This window comes from Alosa pseudoharengus, unplaced genomic scaffold (assembly GCF_046254945.1).
Source record: "Alosa pseudoharengus isolate Yale_2024_CS ecotype anadromous, Long Island Sound unplaced genomic scaffold, YU_APseudo_1.1 YU_APseudo_1.1_scf_2, whole genome shotgun sequence".
NCBI classification, from domain to species: Eukaryota; Metazoa; Chordata; class Actinopteri; order Clupeiformes; family Clupeidae; genus Alosa; species Alosa pseudoharengus.
The window spans coordinates 43811822-43831010 of NW_027468663.1; the positions used below are offsets into that span (position 1 = coordinate 43811822).

A 19189-nucleotide genomic window follows, 5' to 3' on the forward strand; every position below is an offset into this window, starting at 1 on the left:
AATTACTCATTAGATTAGAAATAACATATGACGTCCCATGCCTTTTTAATCATGTATGGGGTAAAGTAATAAATTAATTGGTTATACTCCCCCTCTGTGTTGTCTGATGGTTGAGACCAAACATGGCGCTGGTTTATGTCAGTCCGAAGTAAAACTTTCCCTGATGAAAAAGAAACCTCTCAATCATCATAACATTTCTAGCATTGCTTTTGTGGGTTCTCAGTCTATACTCCCATGTGGATATAACTTGGTTCTCCATTTCGAATTATATTGGACAGCAGACAGATGTTGACCCTTGTGGAATACTGAGCTCGAGCGGTGGGCTTTCCTGAAGTTAGCTGTAGCTAACGCTCACGCAAGCAAGTGCCTTTCGTTGTAATTATATCGTTTTCGGTTTAGCCAGTAAGCTTGCTAGTTAGCTCACTGGCTGTTATTAGCTTGCTAGCTAGGTAGCTCCCGTCAAAATCGAGATAGATCAGACCAGATTAGTTGTCAACCATTGGTAAAATTTACGTCACGGTGGACATCTCCGACATTATCGATAACGTTATAGCTGCTATATGTTTTTGTTTTGAAATTGAGGTCAGTGCTTCCGTGTTTATTTTACGTCATCCACCTCCAATTAAGTTGGATGCCCGTCAATGTGTTCCATGCCACAATATATTTGATTTGCTAGCAGCAAGTAAGTAATGTTAACGTTGCATTACAATTTTGTTTAGAAAAATATATGCATGTGTCATTCTAGCCTGCAGTTTCGATCCCAAAAGGTATACTACCCCTTGCATTTACGATTGTCGACATACTACAGTAGGTTAAGAGTGAATTAATGTTAACGTTACCTAGCTATAACGTTAGTCAGTAGCCTGTCAATAGCAATTGGTTTACTAAACTTGCTTAAACATTATCTGGGGGTTCGCAAACTTCACATTAGCTTGGCTCCTTAGACGTAGTATACCAGTTTAGCTATTTAAAACAATGGACGCATAGAACGCGGAGGTTGTCTTAGTCCAGTGTTTTCACTTTAGAGTGGTTGATACTTAATTTGACTTGCCAGTGGTATGTTATGATCATGATCGGAATCTAGGCCTACTGCAGTGACTGAAACTCCGGTCTATCACATGATATTTGTAGGATTAGTGGTATTTCTGAACAGTCTGATTGTTATAGACACCGCATGTTGCCTTAATTGTTGTGCCGCTCTCTGTGTCAGCATTTGGTATGTAAACCCTACTGCTCACTTCGCTTTTTACCACAGTTCTTCTGGCAAATTAATGGATAAGCTTCAGGACCTCAGCCAATCCGAGTTGCAGGATTTGCTGGACAACTCGGAACGGGTGGAGTCGATGGCACTGGAATCAGATGAGGTGGGTTATTTATTTCTTCAGACACCCTGCGAGTGAAAGAAAACCACAAATAGCCGATAACAGTGTCAATGTGGCCTCATTGTTTGTGTATCCAGCAATTGTGTCAGACTTCAGTCTATGCAGACCACCAAACCAAGCAGACTCTTATGATTTATTAAATCCAGGGTCATTAAGTGTCAAACTCAGATAAGGTGGTTGCTGCACCATCACACATTTTGTTCCAACCCTGCTACACCATGAATGGGTCCTTAAACCAAGGCTTATAAAATATGTCTGTTAAAATCCTATGTCTTCATATTTTTTAGCCTTTGATATTAATAAATGTATGTGGAAGTAGCCCAAAGTATATGCATTTAATTTAGTGTACAAAGTGCCAATGTTGTACCATAGATAAATCGCTAGTAAAAATCACTGTTTTATCCCAGGGACAAGAATGAAAAAGCAGAGGCATACAATGTAATTAACTAAGTATATTGATCTATGAATGAAACATGGTGCAACACTGGCATTTTGTACACTAAAGAGCTATCACTGTATCAGTATCACAGTATTACTCATTTTGCACTTTGTTCCCAAATCAAGTGCTTTATATAGAATCAATGGGCATGCAGTACATACTTCTAATGGCCAAGTCATGCTGAGAACATGTTTGTCTTCCATCCTACAAAGTTTGGTCAGTCTAGGAATAATATTTCTCAAGATATTCTTGCCCAAACAGGGCAGTATAATGCTACATATATATATATATAGCATGTGCTATAAAAAACTATTTGAAATGTTTTCTAGAGTGTAGCCTACAGATGTGGTGTTTGTAACTACATACTGATGCTAGAGATTTTGTGGATTGTGCTACAAAACTATCATCCTCTGTAGCATCAATGCTATGAGCAAAACAAAAGTTAATCTCCAGATTATAGAAGCCAGAGATAGCTTCTAACATCATGCATTTTGAGAGTATAATAGATGTAAAAATAATCAGAAAACATTATAATTTAACAAAAATATAGTACAGGTGATAGTTTGGGGACCTAAACAGTATGTGCAAACTTTGAACAAAATATGAGGCAGTACAGCAACAATTTTCTTGGATTCTGTCTGATTTGACACAGAATGACCCTCTAGTAATTAAGGAACCATCATATACTTCATTGTGTATTGGCAGAACAGGGTTCAATTCAAAATGTAATTGATAATTACTGCTAGCCCTGGGAGGCGTGAACATGATTCAGTTAAAATTCCTTTAGACTGCATCTATGTGGGAAAACTGTAAACATGTTGATTAAGGTGAAACATGCATACACTAGAAGAAAGGGATGGCACAATCATATTTCCATTCTCTGTGAGTCATTAGCCTATTATTAGTGTTACAGTATTATGAGGGTGATAGAAACAGATACGTTCCTGCCTGCTCACCAACTTGAAAAACAGGAAGATTCTGATCTGGACATTCTGATGAGTAACTAGGAGAGGAGTAGACTGGTATGTTTGTATGCAACTGTTTAGATGTTTACAGTAATCAACAGTAGGCTTGTTTGTGTACGGACCATGTTTCAAATTCGAGTTTACATACAAACATATCAAAGTGTAACACTGGCGAAAATTGACCCTAAGGTCTTTTTCTGCATTAAAACAAATCAAATAAGCTGTGGAGACAGTATTGTTGGTTGATCAACCACTACAGAGCTTGCCCCGGTATACACTACAGCCCCAAATCGTAGTTAGTGAACCCAGAGTTTATTACAGAAGACTGTTAAGAAGACTTACCAACTGTCCCCCTACATGTATACCAGCTCCTCTCGAAGGAAAATCTGTATAAGTCGATTATCGAATGCAATGTAAAACGAGGTAGCCCATTGAAGATGTGTTCCAGAAAAAGCGAGTATACTTTGTTGTTTGTGGCAGTTTGGCCAAATATAAGTTAATAACGGACAGTAAAAACTTTTAAATAGTTTGTATAAACTATACATTGCATGTAATTATAATGCATTGCATTCAATAATCGACTTTTACAGACGCCAATTTTATCAATCAAATAATGTGTGAAATGAATCAGTGATATAGTCAGGATATTATCAAAGTTACAAGTACTGAAAGCATATGATCAATCACAGTATTTCAAGAAACACTGTGATTGATCATATGCTTTCATCAGAGATTTTTTCATTTTCAGAAATGAAGCAGCACAGCTTGACTGGTCTTCACTATACATTTTGCATAATCTAAGGAGTAAATTTGGCTCCATTCAAGTGCTGTCCACAGGGATATTAACAGGGCATGTTAAAAGGAAATTATGGCCTTTCTTAAAATTTTTCATGCTAGAATATTTGGCAGTGTGTTGTGGGACGTCAAAAAAACCAAGTGATTGGACTTTGAGTTTCCCACTACAAGACCTGTTCCTCTTTGGGTGTCTTTCCTGACCTTCATATTTAGGCCTAATGCTGGAAGTTTGTCGCCAATGACAAAATAGTGGCAAAATCAAGCTGAAATAGTGTAATCTGAACCAGGCAGAAAGTGTCAAGCAATGCTCCGGCATCTTTTTTATTGGTTCTATGCCTGACCAAGCTTCTTCTCTGTGATCCTAACACCTCAATTTAGAAATGAACCCATTTTGTTAGCAACTATACTGTATCAATAATTATTTCCAATTAAACATTTCTTCTAGTTGCTATTTTCATTCATTTTGTATTGTACTATTTATGGATATGAAAATAGTAAGAGCAAAACAAAGCATGACTACATTGAACCCAAAAATGCACAGTACATATGGGAAATGCCTTAATGTATGGTCATTCAATTTCAGTGTCCGATTAGTGCAATAACAGGTTGCATTCCCAGAAGAAAATGGTCACATTGTGATGCGATCACATCACAATTGCACCAGTACTACCCTCAATAGTGGTGCTGCTGCTGCAGTCTTATCTGATTTGACATGTGATGTGACCAATAACATTTTATAAGTTTTGATGCTCAGAAGAAGACCAGTTTCTTCAGTCGTACAAGCATAATTCCAAAAGGGATTTCTAATGATAAATTCTACAGTGTGCTTCTGACCCTGTCTAGCTTATTTGAAAAGAAAAACAGGCATGATTTCCTTTCAAATTCATGAAAATTGCTCTGCTATTCCAAACCTTCGAATGGTAGTGTATATGATTATTTTTCGGTAATGTATATGATTTTCTTTTGTCACTAACGTTGCGCAGAGAGGACAGAACCTAAATCAGTTGTTTGCTCATTTGCATAATATCCCCAACTAGATAGTTGAGGTATCTATCTCCATGCATGTGACCTAGTTTACAATTTGCATAACACAAGCCTTAAAGTTTCCATACAAGGACGCATTTTATTGTCAGGCTGGGCGCATCATGTTATCCCTGATCATCAAGGGCTCGCAGTAAAGCCACATAGGGAAATAACAATTTCAAAACAAGACGTGGGGTAACTGAAGGTGATATAAGGTGCTAACATGAAAATCCACCATTCCAACTGCATTGGAACTAATATGCCGTGCCTGCCAGTTTTATTTGACTTTTGCCAACACATTTCTTGAATAGTCTGCTTACAGAGACTTTACAGATGGTTTGTTGAAATTCAAATTTAGTCTTTAAAATTGTTGTTTTTGCTGAACGTCACCAAACCCTTAACCATAAATTGAAAACCATAACATATGGAATGTTAAAACGGAAGCCTTGTGGGGCCAACTATGATGCTGAGAATGGAACTCTCTTGAAAGGGTCTATAGGAGACCATCCAAGTAAGGTCTGACTCGTGTTCATCTGCTTCTGTACAGATTCAAAACATCCAGCTGGAGCGGGAGATGGCCCTGGCCTCCAACCGTAGCCTGGCTGAGAGAAACCTGGACATGAAGCCGAGGCTAGAACGAGAGAGGGAACGCCTGGTGGAACGTTACTCAGAGCTGGAGGAAGTGCAAGACAGATACAAGCAGCGGTGTGCTCTTAGAGGTAAGCGAGTGGTTAGAGAGAGAAGAGGCATATGTTGGGAAATGGTTAAGAAAGTTTGGAAACACCTTTCTTAAGAGCTGCCTTCTTGCATGTTCAGTTGGCCCTCAGTCTTAAGGGTAATTGTCACTGGAGGGAATAATAAGGGCAAGTGGAATTGGAGCTCATGTGAACGCAGTTTAACAGCTCAAGTGAAGCACCCTGCCTCTAGTTCTTTCTGTCAACCCTCTTTCCCCACCCCAACCATCACAGCAACAGTACACATCAACATTCCAACGGGGAGTATTTAACAAACAGTGTGCACCATGAGTTAACAAGAGCGAAGTCAAGACAATCCTGTTTTTCTTGTGACAGTGTAGCTTAAAGAATTTCCATTGTTCTGGTATGCCTCACATACATCATCTAATGCAGTGTTTCTCAAACTTTTTCAGACCAAGGACCACTTAACTAATAAAAAGAAACTCACGGACCACTTAGCTAATGATTAGACCTACTTCAACAGTACACAATAGGCCTAGACCCTACTCACTGAACCACCACCTTGCTTATTGTCTTTGCACCTTGCTTATTGTGTCAGAAGATTAATATGATTTAAACTGGCATATCTTACATAGGCAGTGTTGCAGAACTGTTTAGATTTACATACAAGTTGGTTCAATATGGCAAACAACTCATCTATATTATATTTTACCACGTCTGCCCGCGGACCACTTGGGATAGCTTGCGGACCACCAGTGGTCCCCGGACCACACTTTGAGAAACACTGATCTAATGTACAAAGTTATATAGTTTTATTATAACTTTGTACATTATAACATTTGTACATTATAACTTTACTCACATACATCATGTACACACAAAGCTATATAGTTTTATTATATATTCAACAAAAGTGGTAGCCTAGAAATCTAGACGCGCCCCTAGCTAGACCCCAGGGCTAGTCTAGCAACTCTCCGGTGACTTGTGAGCTCTAGAAATGAAAACTAAATCTGGCATTGAAATCGTGTATAGAGTCGTTTGTTGGGCTTAACATAATGATTGATGGCAGAGTTGCAACGGTTTGGCTTGAATTCCCTGCTACTTGAAAACAAATATCCTATTGCGTCCTATTGCGTGCAGAGGGAATTTGAAAGACAACTGATTATCCCGACCCTCGGACTGAGCACTGCGAACGGTGAGTGCCCAGACCCTACATTATAATGTGGGTCTGGCTCGCCAGGCTACAAAAGTGGTTTAGTTCACAAAAACTCAAAATATGAAATTTGCAAAAGTATGTGAACCCATGTAGTTAATTTCTTGTAGCACCTTCCTTTGCAAGCACTACTTCAACCAAATGTCTTCTGTATCCATTAACCAGTGTCTCATATCTGGTTCCGCGGATTTTTGCCTACTTCTTGAGAGGTTGGAGGGACAACTGGCATGTACTGCCCGCTTCAGATCTAGCCAAAACATTTCTATTGAATTCGAGGTCTGGACTTTGACTAGGCCAAGGTATCAATTATCTTTATCTTAAGCCATTCCTTGGTCATTTTACTTGAATGCTGACAGGGTCATTATCCTGTTATAAAATCTATTTCCTCCCTAGCTTCTGGTTCTGAAGACTGGTTCAGATCAAGAATTTGTTGATAGGCCTGAGAATTCATACTTTTCTGGATGATATGGAGTCATTCAGGTCCAGAGGCAGAAAAACAGCCCCGCACCTCCACATTCCCAACACCATGCTTCACTGTTGAGAGGGGGTCTTTTCTTGGTATACAGTGTTGGCTTTCCTCCAAACAGGACCATTTGGATTGTGACCGGATAATTCTATTTTGGACTCACCTGTCTAGAGAATTGACTTCCAGAAGGCCTCTGAAAGTTGAATGGGCCAGTTTTGTTGTTTCTTGAGAGCAGGGCAGATGCCTTAGCACTACAGTGGTTTGGTGGATTTCCTCTCTCTTTTAGTCATGACTGTTCAAACCCTTTCCAAGGAAGTCTGTTTGATTAATATGTTTGATGTTAGTATGTTTGATATGTTTAATTGATTCAACTGAATTTCAGCACCCAAATATGTTTTACATTAGTTACCTATTTGACTTCACCAATGCAGCTGGGGGTTCACTTACTTTTGTACATTAATTTCATGATTTTTTTGGCTTCTTATGCAATCCCCTCTAAACAAGTCAATGCATTTGATAAATGTACACATCTGACAGTTCATTAAAAACTTTGATAACAAAAGAAAATTGATTAAACAGAAACGTCCCAACGGTTCAAGGGATTCACATACTTTCAACAGAGCTGGACAGTAACGAAGTACATTTACTTGAGTACAGTACTTGAGTACAGTTTTGAGGGATCTGTACTTTACTCGAGTATCATTTTGGGGGAGTACTCATGACTTTACTCAAGTACATTTGAGAGGCAAATATTGTACTCTTTACTCCACTACATTTCTATCCTAACCTTGAGTACCCATTACTTTTAAACTATTAAAAAAAGGAAAAAAGAAAAATATCAGAAATCCTCAATTTGTTGTTTCCCTCTCAAACGTGATTGGATTGTGCAGGCGCCACTGATTGGGACAGCCTATCAGCAATCACCTTCAGCTTTCCGTCAAAGTCAACTCCATGGTCAGATTTAGATAAGAGACAAAACCATGTATTTATGTACAAAACCAATAGTATTTTGTATTTGAAATACGTATTTTAAATACATGTATTAGAAATACTGCCCATCCCTGGCAACATGGTAAAAAGATGAAAATGACTTGATTTTACTTTCAATTCCTTTTACATTCTCCAAGGTATTAACATTAACATTTTTCATAACTCCATGCAGGACGTTTCTGTACATAAATGTAAGCACTGTGGCAGTAGTAATGCAATATTTAGAAAATGTAGGCTACTCTTGTACTCTTGATACTCAAGTACTTTTAAAAACAAGTACTTTAGTACTTTTACTTAAGTAGACATCTGACTGTTGTACTTTTACTTGTACTTGAGTAAAATTTAGCAAAGGGTATCTGTACTTTTACTCAAGTAATGAAGCTGTGTACTCTGTCCGCCTCTGACTTTCAAGCAGCACTGTATGTATGTAGGAATGTATGTATGTATGTATGTACAGTTGTGCTCATAAGTTTACATATCGGAACTCCCCCCATTACCGTCGGTCCCGTATTTCCGCCATCTTGCGTGTATGTGTCACTTAATATCCATTTCTATACAAAGCAAGATGGCGGATTCCTAAAGAAACGCAAGCACCCACACCATAGGTGTATCTAAATTAGCAATGCACCAAAAATGACATTTTACCGTGACTCGAAGAGCTGTTAACAGTGTTGTAAGGCTGCGTGTACACATCCGCTTGGAGCTCCAGTTGAATTTTAATTTCATGACAAGAATTCTCGGTCTAACCGTTCATGTGCCGTTGAAACGGCGTAAATAGGCGACTCATCAGGCCAGCACTATAACTCGGAGCGTGGTAAACAAAATCGGATATTTCAGGGAGTAAATGCTCCCGTTAAGAACCAAACCAGATTTTGTTAAAATCTACACACCTATGGCTACTGAAAGATGTAAGGTTAATTTAGCACAGTGGTCGCCAACCCGTCGATCGCGATCGACCAGTAGATCTTTTGGACTTGCCCAGTAGATCCCGAGAATAACAGGACAATTAAAAACAGTCACCAAATTTCCACATGTTCGCCAACGTTTACAGGGCGTAGCCTACATTTCAGCGCGGGATAGGATAGCGCATGATTTATTCAAGACCTAGCCATCATAATGTGAGAAATTCCTGCATACATTTACAGTGCTGTCTGATAACGTTAATCTAATAATGGACCAGCGTGGTAGATCTTGCCTTTGTTCAGGGCGAGGTTAGGGATCTTGGGCTCAAAAAGGTTGGTGACCACTGATTTAGCAAATGTTATTTTGAAGTGTTAAAAAACATTGTTGTTTTAGAATTTCCAAACAAAAGTGGTGATAATTGGGGGTGTTACGATACCCTGTACATACACATGCTAAGGTTGACTAAAAATAGGAATAAAAAAAATTATCTTTTGGAAATTGATCTTAAAGGTTGTATTGGTGATTTCAGGCACAAATGATCACATTCATCTAATCTTTCCTAATGATCCGCTAGCTGCCTGCCCCATAAGCAGGCCGTCAAAAAACCATGTCTCTGTAGGCAGCCTAGGCTCCGAGATCTGTACACAAAAACAATTGCTACCAACAAGTGTTGGCAACCACTCAAAGGCAAAATAACCGACGAGATGCACGTTTAGGAGAGTTTCAATTGCACGGGAGGGAGGGGGAGGGAGTTGCAAGCTAGCTCTCTGTTTTGTTTGAACATCAACAGAAGTGACGTTACCACGCAATCGCTGATACAACCTTTAATGCCTTAATTAAAAAATTAGGAAAAATCCAACCTTTAAGGACACCAATTTTCTTTGTGAATGAATAATCGTAAAGAAATATCGTAAAGAAATAAATGTTCTTCCTTAAAATACAGGGGCCAGAAGTATACATACCCTTATGTTAAATTTCCATAGAGGCAGGTAGATTTTCTTTTTTAAAGGCCAGTAATTTCATGGATCCAGCATCCTGAATTAAAAAAGCCCCACATCATCACATACCCTTCACCATATCTCACGATTGGCATGGGGTACTTTCCATAAGTGTGTGTGTGTGTGTGTGTGTGTGTGTCCGCGTGTGTGTGCGTGTGTGTTGATGTTTGAACTGGATACTGACCGTTCTCTCCTCACAGACAATGTAATGGGGCAGGTGTCACCGGAGATGCTGTTCTCCCGTCTTCAGGCAGAGGGCACTAGCACAGAGGCAGAGTCTGAGGTGAGTGAGAGTCTGTCTATAATCAAACTGAGCTACAGTGTCGTAGAAATAGAGTAAGGGGGTAAATATGAATTTGTAAATGTGCCAAAGTAGCATTTATAGGCATTACATGTCTGCATATGTTAGTTACTCCCTGAATTGTATGTATGGTTATGACATTTTGTTTTCTATTTATGTCTTTCAGACATTAGCAGAAGAGTTTCTGGAAGGTTCTTTGTCTCTGGACTCTTTCCTGGATCGCTTCCTTTCCCTCCGCTCCCTTGCGCACAAAAGACGAGTACGGATAGAGAAGCTGCAGGAGATTTTACGCCAAAAGAGCCAGGCGGCAGGTGACAACGCGTCCGCCATGACGACAACGCCCTGCGCCAACCAGGATCCAGCGGTGACATCCTCGCCCTGGCAACCAGGCCAGACGCAGCCGCAGCCACAAAGCGTGGCCAAGTCCAGCGGCAGCTTCTCAAACTCCCCCCAGAATCCCTCCGGCTCGGCTCTGCCCTACAGCCCCTTCCCCGTGTCTCCCCCATCCCAGCCCCCAAGCGCTGCCGCAGCAGGCCCCACCAATCCCCCAGCTCAGTTTCCACCCTACCCCAGCCCGGGGTCCTCTTTCTCCCCCGCAGCAGGATATGCAGCCTCCCGGCCCAGCTTTGGCCCTGGGCCCTGCCCTTACCCCACCCAGCCAGCTTTCTCTGGCCTCCCCGGGCCTCCCTTTGGGCAGTTTGGCCCCAGCCCAGCCCCCTACCCTTCTGCGTATCCCTACCCAGCGGGCTACAGCTACCCCACTGGGCCCAGCTTGCCGCCCTCCCAGCCAAACGCGGGAAGGCCTGTCTATCAGTCTGGATTCAGGGTGCCGCAGTCCTACTCCTGAGTCCCTCTGTCCCTCTCACCTTCCCCTCTCCCTCTGTCTGGCTCTCTCTTTCGGTCACTCCCCAGCCTATGATGCTGTCTCTTTCATCCATTGTTTCTCTCACTCTCCTTCTTTCTCTCTCTCTCTCTCTATCTCTCTCTCTCTCCCCCCGCCCCCCCTCTGTCACCTGCGTTCTATCCCTCTATCCTCCTCGCCCCCTCTTGTCACGTTTCCTTCGCTCCTGGCATCAGATTTGTGGTTTGCCCTACCTACCTGCGTTTCTTCCTCTTCCTGTGTGAAGCTTGATGGGTGTGCAAGCCTTCGTTCACACTGCACTCCTTTTGTTCTTCTCCTCCTTTCCCTCGCATTCAAACGGAGGCCCCCCATGAGGAGTCTAAGGCAACGCAGCCCGGTGATGAGACAGTCCTCGTCCTCCAGCAGGCTCCAAAGCACTCCTTATATCACACACATCATCAAGTCGGACTTCTTCACAGGACACACCTTGGAAGCAGTGATTGCATTCAAAAAATGTAAATGTTTCTTTGTTTGCTGTCAGAAAGTGTTCGACTGTTCTGACTTGTTTTTTTTGTTTTGTTTTGTTTTATAGATCAGTGTAGTTGTGCATTAACATTTAAGTGTTGGGAATTCATGACACTACACTGGTAGTAAGTGCAGCATCAGTGACAGGCTGTGAAAACTCACCACTCCGATCAACAGTCTATCCCTCCTTTATGTGCAAATGCTAGATCTGCAGCACCATGCCCTCTCTAGTCACCTGATATCCTATTGTGACATCCAGACCATACGTGGCCCTCAGAAGCTTCCCCATAACAGAAGTGTTGGGGCTCTACAGTTGTTGTGTTGTCTTGATCTCAGACTGTCATCTTGAATGCCATAGTTGGCCATAATCACAACTCTGGTTGCTTTCATCTTTTCCTGGTTTACGTTGACGGTACCTCCCTTTCTCCCCCCATTGTTCCTTCATCTGTCCTTCTGATAAACCTCTTCCTCTTCCCATGTACTGCTTGACAACATAAATCAATGCTTGACAATGGTGAGAAGACATAGTTTATTTCTGTAAGTTCACTACCATTTGAGAATATATGTGATTTGTATGATAAATGAAAATACTACTAACAGGAATCATTAAACAAGGGAAGTATATAACATATCTTATTCTACTTCTTTAGCACCGAAAGCACACTGAAGGGAACGACAGATGGGGCCCTAAGGATGGGTGTAAAATGTTGGGTGAAGAGGCTACGCAGCACCCCTCTGATTATGCAGCAACCAGCACTCGTGTGCTAGGGGTATGCGATATTGAAAAATAATATCTTGATATTTTCTGAGATTTTGTTGTTAACGTTAATTAGGTGATATTTTGCATCTTTAAAAAGTTGTTTGTACAACTCATATAAGTATCTTTTTTCATTAGAGATAGTGCTTATCACATTTGATAAAATTTGGTGACACGAATGCTATTTTGAAACAATAAAACACGTTAAGCCTTTTCCTTATTCTGGACGTCAATGAGAGAACAACATTTAACATACTAAACTTGAGTTATTATTGTAGACAATATATACTGCACAATATATATCGCACACCCCTACCATGAGCCCCCCCATGTCAGCTAATGCACCTCCCCAGTTCTCCTCTATGCAGATGTGTGTTACTGTCGATGGTCAAGGCAGCAGAGTTGAGACATTTTAGTTTCGTTTAAAGAGAAGAGTAAAAGTCCTGGTTGATACAGGCTGTATTAACTGGTGTTGTGCAGATCTGTTTTGGGGTTAAAATCATCAGTTACTGGATAAGCGGTTGGGTTGGTGGGGGATCTAAACCAAAACAAAGTTTATTAAACGGCACGTTCAGGTGTGCGTAGTGAAAGGTCGTCATGGCACTATGCATCACTCTGAGGGTGTTCCGTAGCCTCGCCGCCAGGGCCCCCCTGATGGCAGTGCACCAACTCACTCACCGCCATCACAGACAGGCAGGCCGATCGCCGGGCCACTGAGCTCAGGCTGGCACTCCACTGGCCTGCCAAGCCAGCACGCCTCAGCCCAACCCAGCTCCGCGCTGAGGCTCCCCACACCAGTCGGCTCTGACCCAGTCCCAGAGCAGGTGTCCGGCTCTTTTTATTTTTGTACTTTGAAGCAATCCTTGACTAAACCAACAAAGAAACAAAAAAAAAAGAAGAAAATGAGAAGAAAACTAAGATATCAACACGGGACTGGTGGGCATTTCAATCAAGCCCACCTTGCCACTGGCTTTAATGAACCAACAGACTCAGTAATTACGACTCAGGTGGTGCGAAGCCCGGGCACCTGGCCACCGGCAGGAAGGAGCTGTGCCGAGGCCCGTGATCTGATCGAGGGTGGGGAGGGGGATGGGGTCGCTGTCGTAGAAGCACAAAGATGTGCCTCGTTAGGGATAAAACAAAGACAAATATCATTTAAAAAAAAGAAAAACAAGAATATATTGGTTTGGTGGTGATGACTGTAGCCTGTTTCAAAGTGTTCTTTTTTTGAGTGTGAGTAATAAAACACTGAAGTTGATTTATGACAAAAGCGACTGTGATGAGTTTATCATGTTCTTGTTGTTGTCCACGCCCTAATGCGCACACACATGCACGCATAGCCTAGTAAGACTGTCGCGACACCACACACTAATCATCACTGATTTTGTGTTCCACTCAAAAGGGATTTTTTTAATGTTTTTTTTAGGCCTACTCCGCCTCCCGCCTTGTTTATGTGTTTTGAAGTTGCGTTTGACTATTTCTCCATCTCGCCCCCAACAGTATGTGTCATGTCCCACAGTTGATTGTTGAGAAGTAACCCATCACTACGACAGGAAGTAAAGTAATTAATATGACAAATTGAACATTTATTTGCATCTCATTGTGAGCAACAGGTCAGAAAGTCGTTGGTGACTGATACATGTCACTGCTGGTGCCAAAGCTAGAAATTGGCGAAGATGAGCAAGTGATAATGACAAAGTCCCATCTCACGTTTACACAGAACCTCAGGCCTGATGTTTTAGGTATCAGGAAGTGATAAGCCTGTGACTAGGTGGTTGATGTATGAAGAGGCGACAATGCACACATTGGGGTTTTTTCACCAGGTCTACGGCTCTGGTAAACCAGAGGCGAAAGATGAAAAAGATGGGGTTCGAAGCAGGAGAAACAAAAGCGTAGACCGAGAGGAAGAAATGAGTAATGGCAGACTGAAAGTGAGCATGCACGGCCCTGAATTTTCGATCCCTCTGGTGGGAAGTGATGTGTGAGGACGGGGGTGGGATTAGGCGTAGAAACCTGACTAAATGAAATGTAGTAAATACATTAACACTTTTAGACTGGAACCAGAGGTCATAATAAGTCCAGAGCTGCAACGACAGTGAAGGAGAAAGTTATAATACCACCATTGAACACCTTCACAGGCATTAGGTTTGTCCAAAATTGTGTCATCAGTCAATTAATAATGTTAATTTTTTAAAAGCATCTTTCCTGCTCTTTTTCTTTTGCATTTTAACATTTCAGCCCACTCAAGTGTTTTCTCTTCTAGCCGTCTTGTTCTTCCTGGCTTTGATGTAAGGAAGTTCTGCATTTTGCAGAAGACATCAAGTCAAAACACTGAGACGGAGTGATTCATTGGAGAGAATGTGAGAGAGGCCTGAGAGAGTGGGGGAAAAGGAGAGAAGAAAAGTATACACCTCTGCACATTTCCTTTCATTTCAGTTTGTCTATCATTCAGTAAACTTCCTGTCATCACTGCTTTGAGGTAAGTCTTGTTTTTGTTAAAAAGTAATTACATTGTAGTGAAGGACAAGTGTGAAGCCATTGTCACAATATAAAGACAAACTAAAGAATATTACATAAAGTTTTTATTCTTGTACTGATATTATTGGACCGTATGATGCTTTGCCGCCACTTGAGCATTTAACTTTATTCTAATGTATCAAATACAGTATACTTTCGTTGGCCTTCTGCTTATGTGTGTAGTGTTATCAGGATATACGTATATAGTTATTTTGTGTAAATATGTGAGTTGAGCTGATGGCTTGGTCCTCCGTTCTGTCAGTTTGAAATGGAACGCTGGCTGCAGCTGCTGGTGCTTTTTCTGGGCCTGCTTCTTGTTAACACAGGTGAGCCTATGTGCATAGAACACAAAACACTTTTTAGAATGAAATCACGTGCAATGAACACTTACAATAGATAGTAAAGCAGAATTGTCAAAAATCAGGATTTATTTATGGATGACAGTGGAGGGATGCACCACTTCATGACTGATGATATGCATGCACATTTATATATTTTAAAATATCAGTTACTAAGTAACAATATTATCTGCAAAGGGGGTTAATGTGTAACTTTGTACACTTAATAAGACATCTCATCTGTACTTAAATTCTAATGCCGCTGACTTGCATGTCGGGTATTTTCAATTTTTTTTCTTTTTTAAATTCCGATGTATCCAACAGACAGATGATTCACATAATTTGTGGCATTAAATCCCAAAGATTACAGGGTATATTTTAATCCAGGACTTGACAGACCATAACAGTCGGGTGGTAATCTGGGGTTATCCTCATTATAGGGGTCCTAATCTGCAATGACTAATAGACTTTTTAAACCTGACCCCACTCACGACAGGTCCCACATACAGCTCTTTTGTGACTTTGGACGGAGTATTTACAGGGTGGCTGAGCATATCACTGTATGTCTTCTGTGGGACACCATATACAAATTGTAGCTATATTACTGTTAGTATTAGTATTAGATATTTAAAAACAAATAGGCACACCCAGGCCAGGTGAAGGTTGATTTTTTTTAGGTTCACAGTAGGCTTGTCAAAGTGTGGTGTGCTTCAATGAAAAATGCTATCAAATGAAGCCTACAGTCAGCTCGAATTGTAATATTTGTCAATCTTACGCGACATGAAAATAAAGAATTATGAACTACCGTAAATTTATATCACTAAATGTATATTTATGTTTAATCATGGTTACCAAGGACATACAATAGACATACTGTATATTGCTCTTGATTAACACATTTGCAAGGATGATTTAACCTATTGCATATGCTCTCACCAACTGCCAGACATCTTTGTGAAAGTGCCTTAGACCCATAAACCAACGTTTTTTAATGTGTGTTATGAGCCTACTTTTTATGTATTTTCAAGTAAAATCATCACCAGTCAGTGAGTCCATTTTCAGAACTGTATCTTGCCTTGCAATGACCATAATAACTTTGCTTATTTTATCTGTGACACAGATAGCCAAAACCTAAATAATGCCACATCCACCAGTCGTCCACCAACCGAAGCAACAAAGGCCACCACTGTGCCCACCTCCCATCCCATAGCCACATCAACAAGAGCAGTGGTGGCTTCTGCACAGCCATTCCGTGAGCTGGCCCTGGTGAGAGTGAAATGGTCAATCCCATGCAAGGGGGCCGTCCGCCTCACCTGGCCCGAAGGTGGAGATGAATCTGTCTGCTTTTTAAGCCCATACAAGATCAAACTCGTAGGTCTCTGTCCCAATATGAAATGTGGACATTTCCAGGCCTGGGGATCCTCTGGGTCTGTGACCGCCGGCCTGTATATTCATAGGAATGGGACAATGGCAAGCCAGAATTGCACTGCGCTCCATGTTCAGTGCACAGGTGCGTGATGGGTTTTCTCTGGGTTGTATATGTAAAGCTAGCGAGGGCATGTCGATCACATATTAAATTGCCTAATTGTTTCAGACCACCAAATCAACCAAAGGTACGTCTGTGCAAGAGCAGCATACATATCAAGTCCCTCCGCACAAGGCCTCATGAAGGCATCAAATGTACCTTGACGTAATTGCCATAATGAATCTCTCTATCCCTTCAGTAATTTCATAATTCTTCCTCTTAACCATCAGGCTGCAGCGGGGAGGTGGTTGCATATAAAGCCATCACAGGTCTTCTTCTTGTCCTGGTGCTGGGAGTCCTTCTGCTCCGCTTCGGGAAACCTACATACACCGCCCTCCGCAAAAGACGTCAGTCCACTGAAAAACATTGCGTTAGCTGTTGTCATGCTCATACTTCACATATACCTTTAGTGAATGTGTGTGATGTGACGTGTGTTTCTACATTACAGTGTCTCAGAGTCAGCAGACGCGATGGATTGGCCCTACGCAAAGCCAAAGTGGTGGGTCAGACACACACACACGCACACGCACGCACGCACGCACGCACGCACGCACGCACGCACGCACGCACACACACACACACACACACACACACACACACACACACACACACACACACACACACACACACACACACACACACACACACACACAATTAAGTTGAAATTAGGATACATGGATAGGATAAATGTACTGACGCTATGTGTATCATGCCATTAGTGTACTATAACAGAGAGCAGCAGGCCGGCCTGCAACCCAACAACAACACATTCAAGAGACACTCCTATCCAGGTGGGTATTGCTATTTCTTTTTTTCCTCACTCTCACACATATATATTTCACTCTCTGTTGATATTTTGTTATTCTGTTTTTCCCCCAGCAGCGTTGGAAAAGCTCACAGTGACTTCAAGCAGAGAGCCTTCGTCTAACCGGAACAGTGACTATTCATACAATTAAATGAGAATCTTTTTCACCGTTTTGTTGTCATTATCTTCATCACCAAAGTGTTATTTATCTGAGTGATGCTTGGCCTTATTTTGCATTGTGCATTTTTGCTGTTTTGGGGGGTTCTTTTTTGGGGCGGGGGTAATTTCATAACCATGTACATAAAAGTATGTTTCTTTGAATTGCATTTTCTGAAATAAAGCCCATTCCTGAGACAACACAAACTCGGTTGAGTAAAAGAGTTTTTCACACAGATTGAATCACAAACTTCCAAGCTGAGCAGCTATGACTGGGAGAGCTAGGCTTAGGTGAGGAGGGTGGAGGAATGCACACTTTTGCAGATGTGTGGTTTCCTGCTGCGTTTTCTGTCGTCTTCCTGTTTGTGTTATTTCTGTCATTTACACACGCTTCTTGCTCTAAATTTATTTCATTATGCCCCGTGCCCCCCCGACTAACCTCATTTTGGTGCATCCTCTCCCTCTTTCCCACCCCTTTGTGTCTGTCTAATGCATTTGTGTTGTTTTCAGGGCTTTTACTGTGGTGGTTTTGGACCATTACACAGAGTGGATTGGGGGATTTTATTACTGCGTTGCTTTTTAATTGAGATTTATTTTGAGTGAACAACTGTGCCTGCCTCTGTAATTTTAATGCTTCAATTTTTGACAAAAAAAATAGCATTCAGCCAATAATCTTTGGTATGTGCATGTGTGTGTGTGTGTGTGAGAGAGAGAGACAGAAAGAGAGAGAGACAGAGAGAGAGAGAGAGATAGAAAGAGTGTTTGTATTTGTGCTGTGTCTGTCTGTCAGTCTGTATATGGGGTGTGTATTTCTTAAGGTAGAATGACACAGAGAATGCAGATTATGTATTAACTCTGATAGAAAACACTGCTTGTGTCCTTTTAAATGGAACACTCGGTTTTGTGTATATGTTAGGTGGCGTGAGTCGAGATGACACAAGAGTGTGTGTCTGAACACGTGTTATGTCTGCGTGGCATACCGAATGTGTGGTGTGATGTAGTGTGGTCATGCTGAATAATTTATTCTGTTGATGAGCGAGAGTGAACAGTGTGCCGGACTCTTAGGCTGGCCACGGTGAGGGATTAAAACTCTAGTTTGAATAAGGTTCCATCATGGAACAATGACAGATGACAACAGCTTACATGCACAGATTAACGGCGAGGGAGAGAGGGACAGAGGGAGGAGAGTGAGTGAGAACAAAGCGAAGGGATGAAGATAAATGCATACCACCCACATTCAACTATCCGTCCCTCTATCACACGTATCAGAGGCATTAAGTCGGCACATAAAAAAGTAAAGCCAAAAACAAAATCACAGAGCACATGCACTTTCAAATCTCTAGTGCTCTCGATCACGAAACGGTCCCATTTTCACACGGAGAAGAATTACTATGACCGTGCTAAGTGCAACCATAGCCTGTCAGTGCAACTGTCATGTGCAACCATGTCAGTGAATCAGAAGTGACATGATAATAGAATGGTCAGGTAAAACTACTTGGGGGGTTTTGGCTCACAAGAAAACAAGACACATTAAGTTGGAGGAAAGATTGTGTGG

The 19189-nt window shown here is 41.5% G+C and overlaps 2 protein-coding genes across 4 annotated transcripts; both read left to right on the forward strand.

The window, feature by feature from the left end:
• Positions 1 to 234: 234 nt before the first annotated feature.
• Positions 235 to 12506, forward strand: vps37c (VPS37C subunit of ESCRT-I). Of its 2 annotated transcripts, none has more exons than XM_076295102.1 (5): positions 235 to 359; positions 1256 to 1364; positions 5152 to 5323; positions 10070 to 10152; positions 10337 to 12506. In XM_076295102.1, exons 2-5 carry the CDS (start codon positions 1272 to 1274, stop codon positions 11015 to 11017), a joined length of 1029 nt encoding a protein of 342 aa, XP_076151217.1. In that variant the 5' UTR covers positions 235 to 359; positions 1256 to 1271; the 3' UTR covers positions 11018 to 12506. The 2 variants fall into 2 exon arrangements, with proteins under 2 accessions (XP_076151217.1, XP_076151216.1); XM_076295101.1 differs by having other exon boundaries at positions 291 to 682.
• A 2052-nt stretch (positions 12507 to 14558) lies between these two features.
• cd5 (CD5 molecule) lies at positions 14559 to 17841 on the forward strand. 2 transcript variants are annotated; one of them, XM_076295105.1, is made up of 7 exons: positions 14559 to 14772; positions 15073 to 15136; positions 16269 to 16658; positions 16904 to 17020; positions 17122 to 17172; positions 17393 to 17464; positions 17553 to 17841. In XM_076295105.1, the coding sequence occupies exons 2-7, from the start codon at positions 15079 to 15081 to the stop codon at positions 17627 to 17629; spliced, it is 765 nt and encodes a 254-aa protein (XP_076151220.1). In that variant the 5' UTR covers positions 14559 to 14772; positions 15073 to 15078; the 3' UTR covers positions 17630 to 17841. The 2 variants fall into 2 exon arrangements, with proteins under 2 accessions (XP_076151220.1, XP_076151222.1); XM_076295107.1 differs by having other exon boundaries at positions 14562 to 14772; positions 17556 to 17841.
• Positions 17842 to 19189: the final 1348 nt, after the last annotated feature.

Coding starts and splice junctions, on each gene's coding strand:
- vps37c (XM_076295102.1), top strand. CDS start 1,272: ATGGATAAGCTTCAGGACCTCAGCCAATCCGAGTTGCAGGATTTGCTG. Junction 5,324..10,069: donor GCAGCGGTGTGCTCTTAGAG/GTAAGCGAGTGG, acceptor CTCTCCTCACAG/ACAATGTAATGGGGCAGGTG. Junction 10,153..10,336: donor GCACAGAGGCAGAGTCTGAG/GTGAGTGAGAGT, acceptor TATGTCTTTCAG/ACATTAGCAGAAGAGTTTCT.
- cd5 (XM_076295105.1), top strand. CDS start 15,079: ATGGAACGCTGGCTGCAGCTGCTGGTGCTTTTTCTGGGCCTGCTTCTT. Junction 15,137..16,268: donor CCTGCTTCTTGTTAACACAG/GTGAGCCTATGT, acceptor TCTGTGACACAG/ATAGCCAAAACCTAAATAAT. Junction 17,173..17,392: donor CCCTACGCAAAGCCAAAGTG/GTGGGTCAGACA, acceptor TCATGCCATTAG/TGTACTATAACAGAGAGCAG.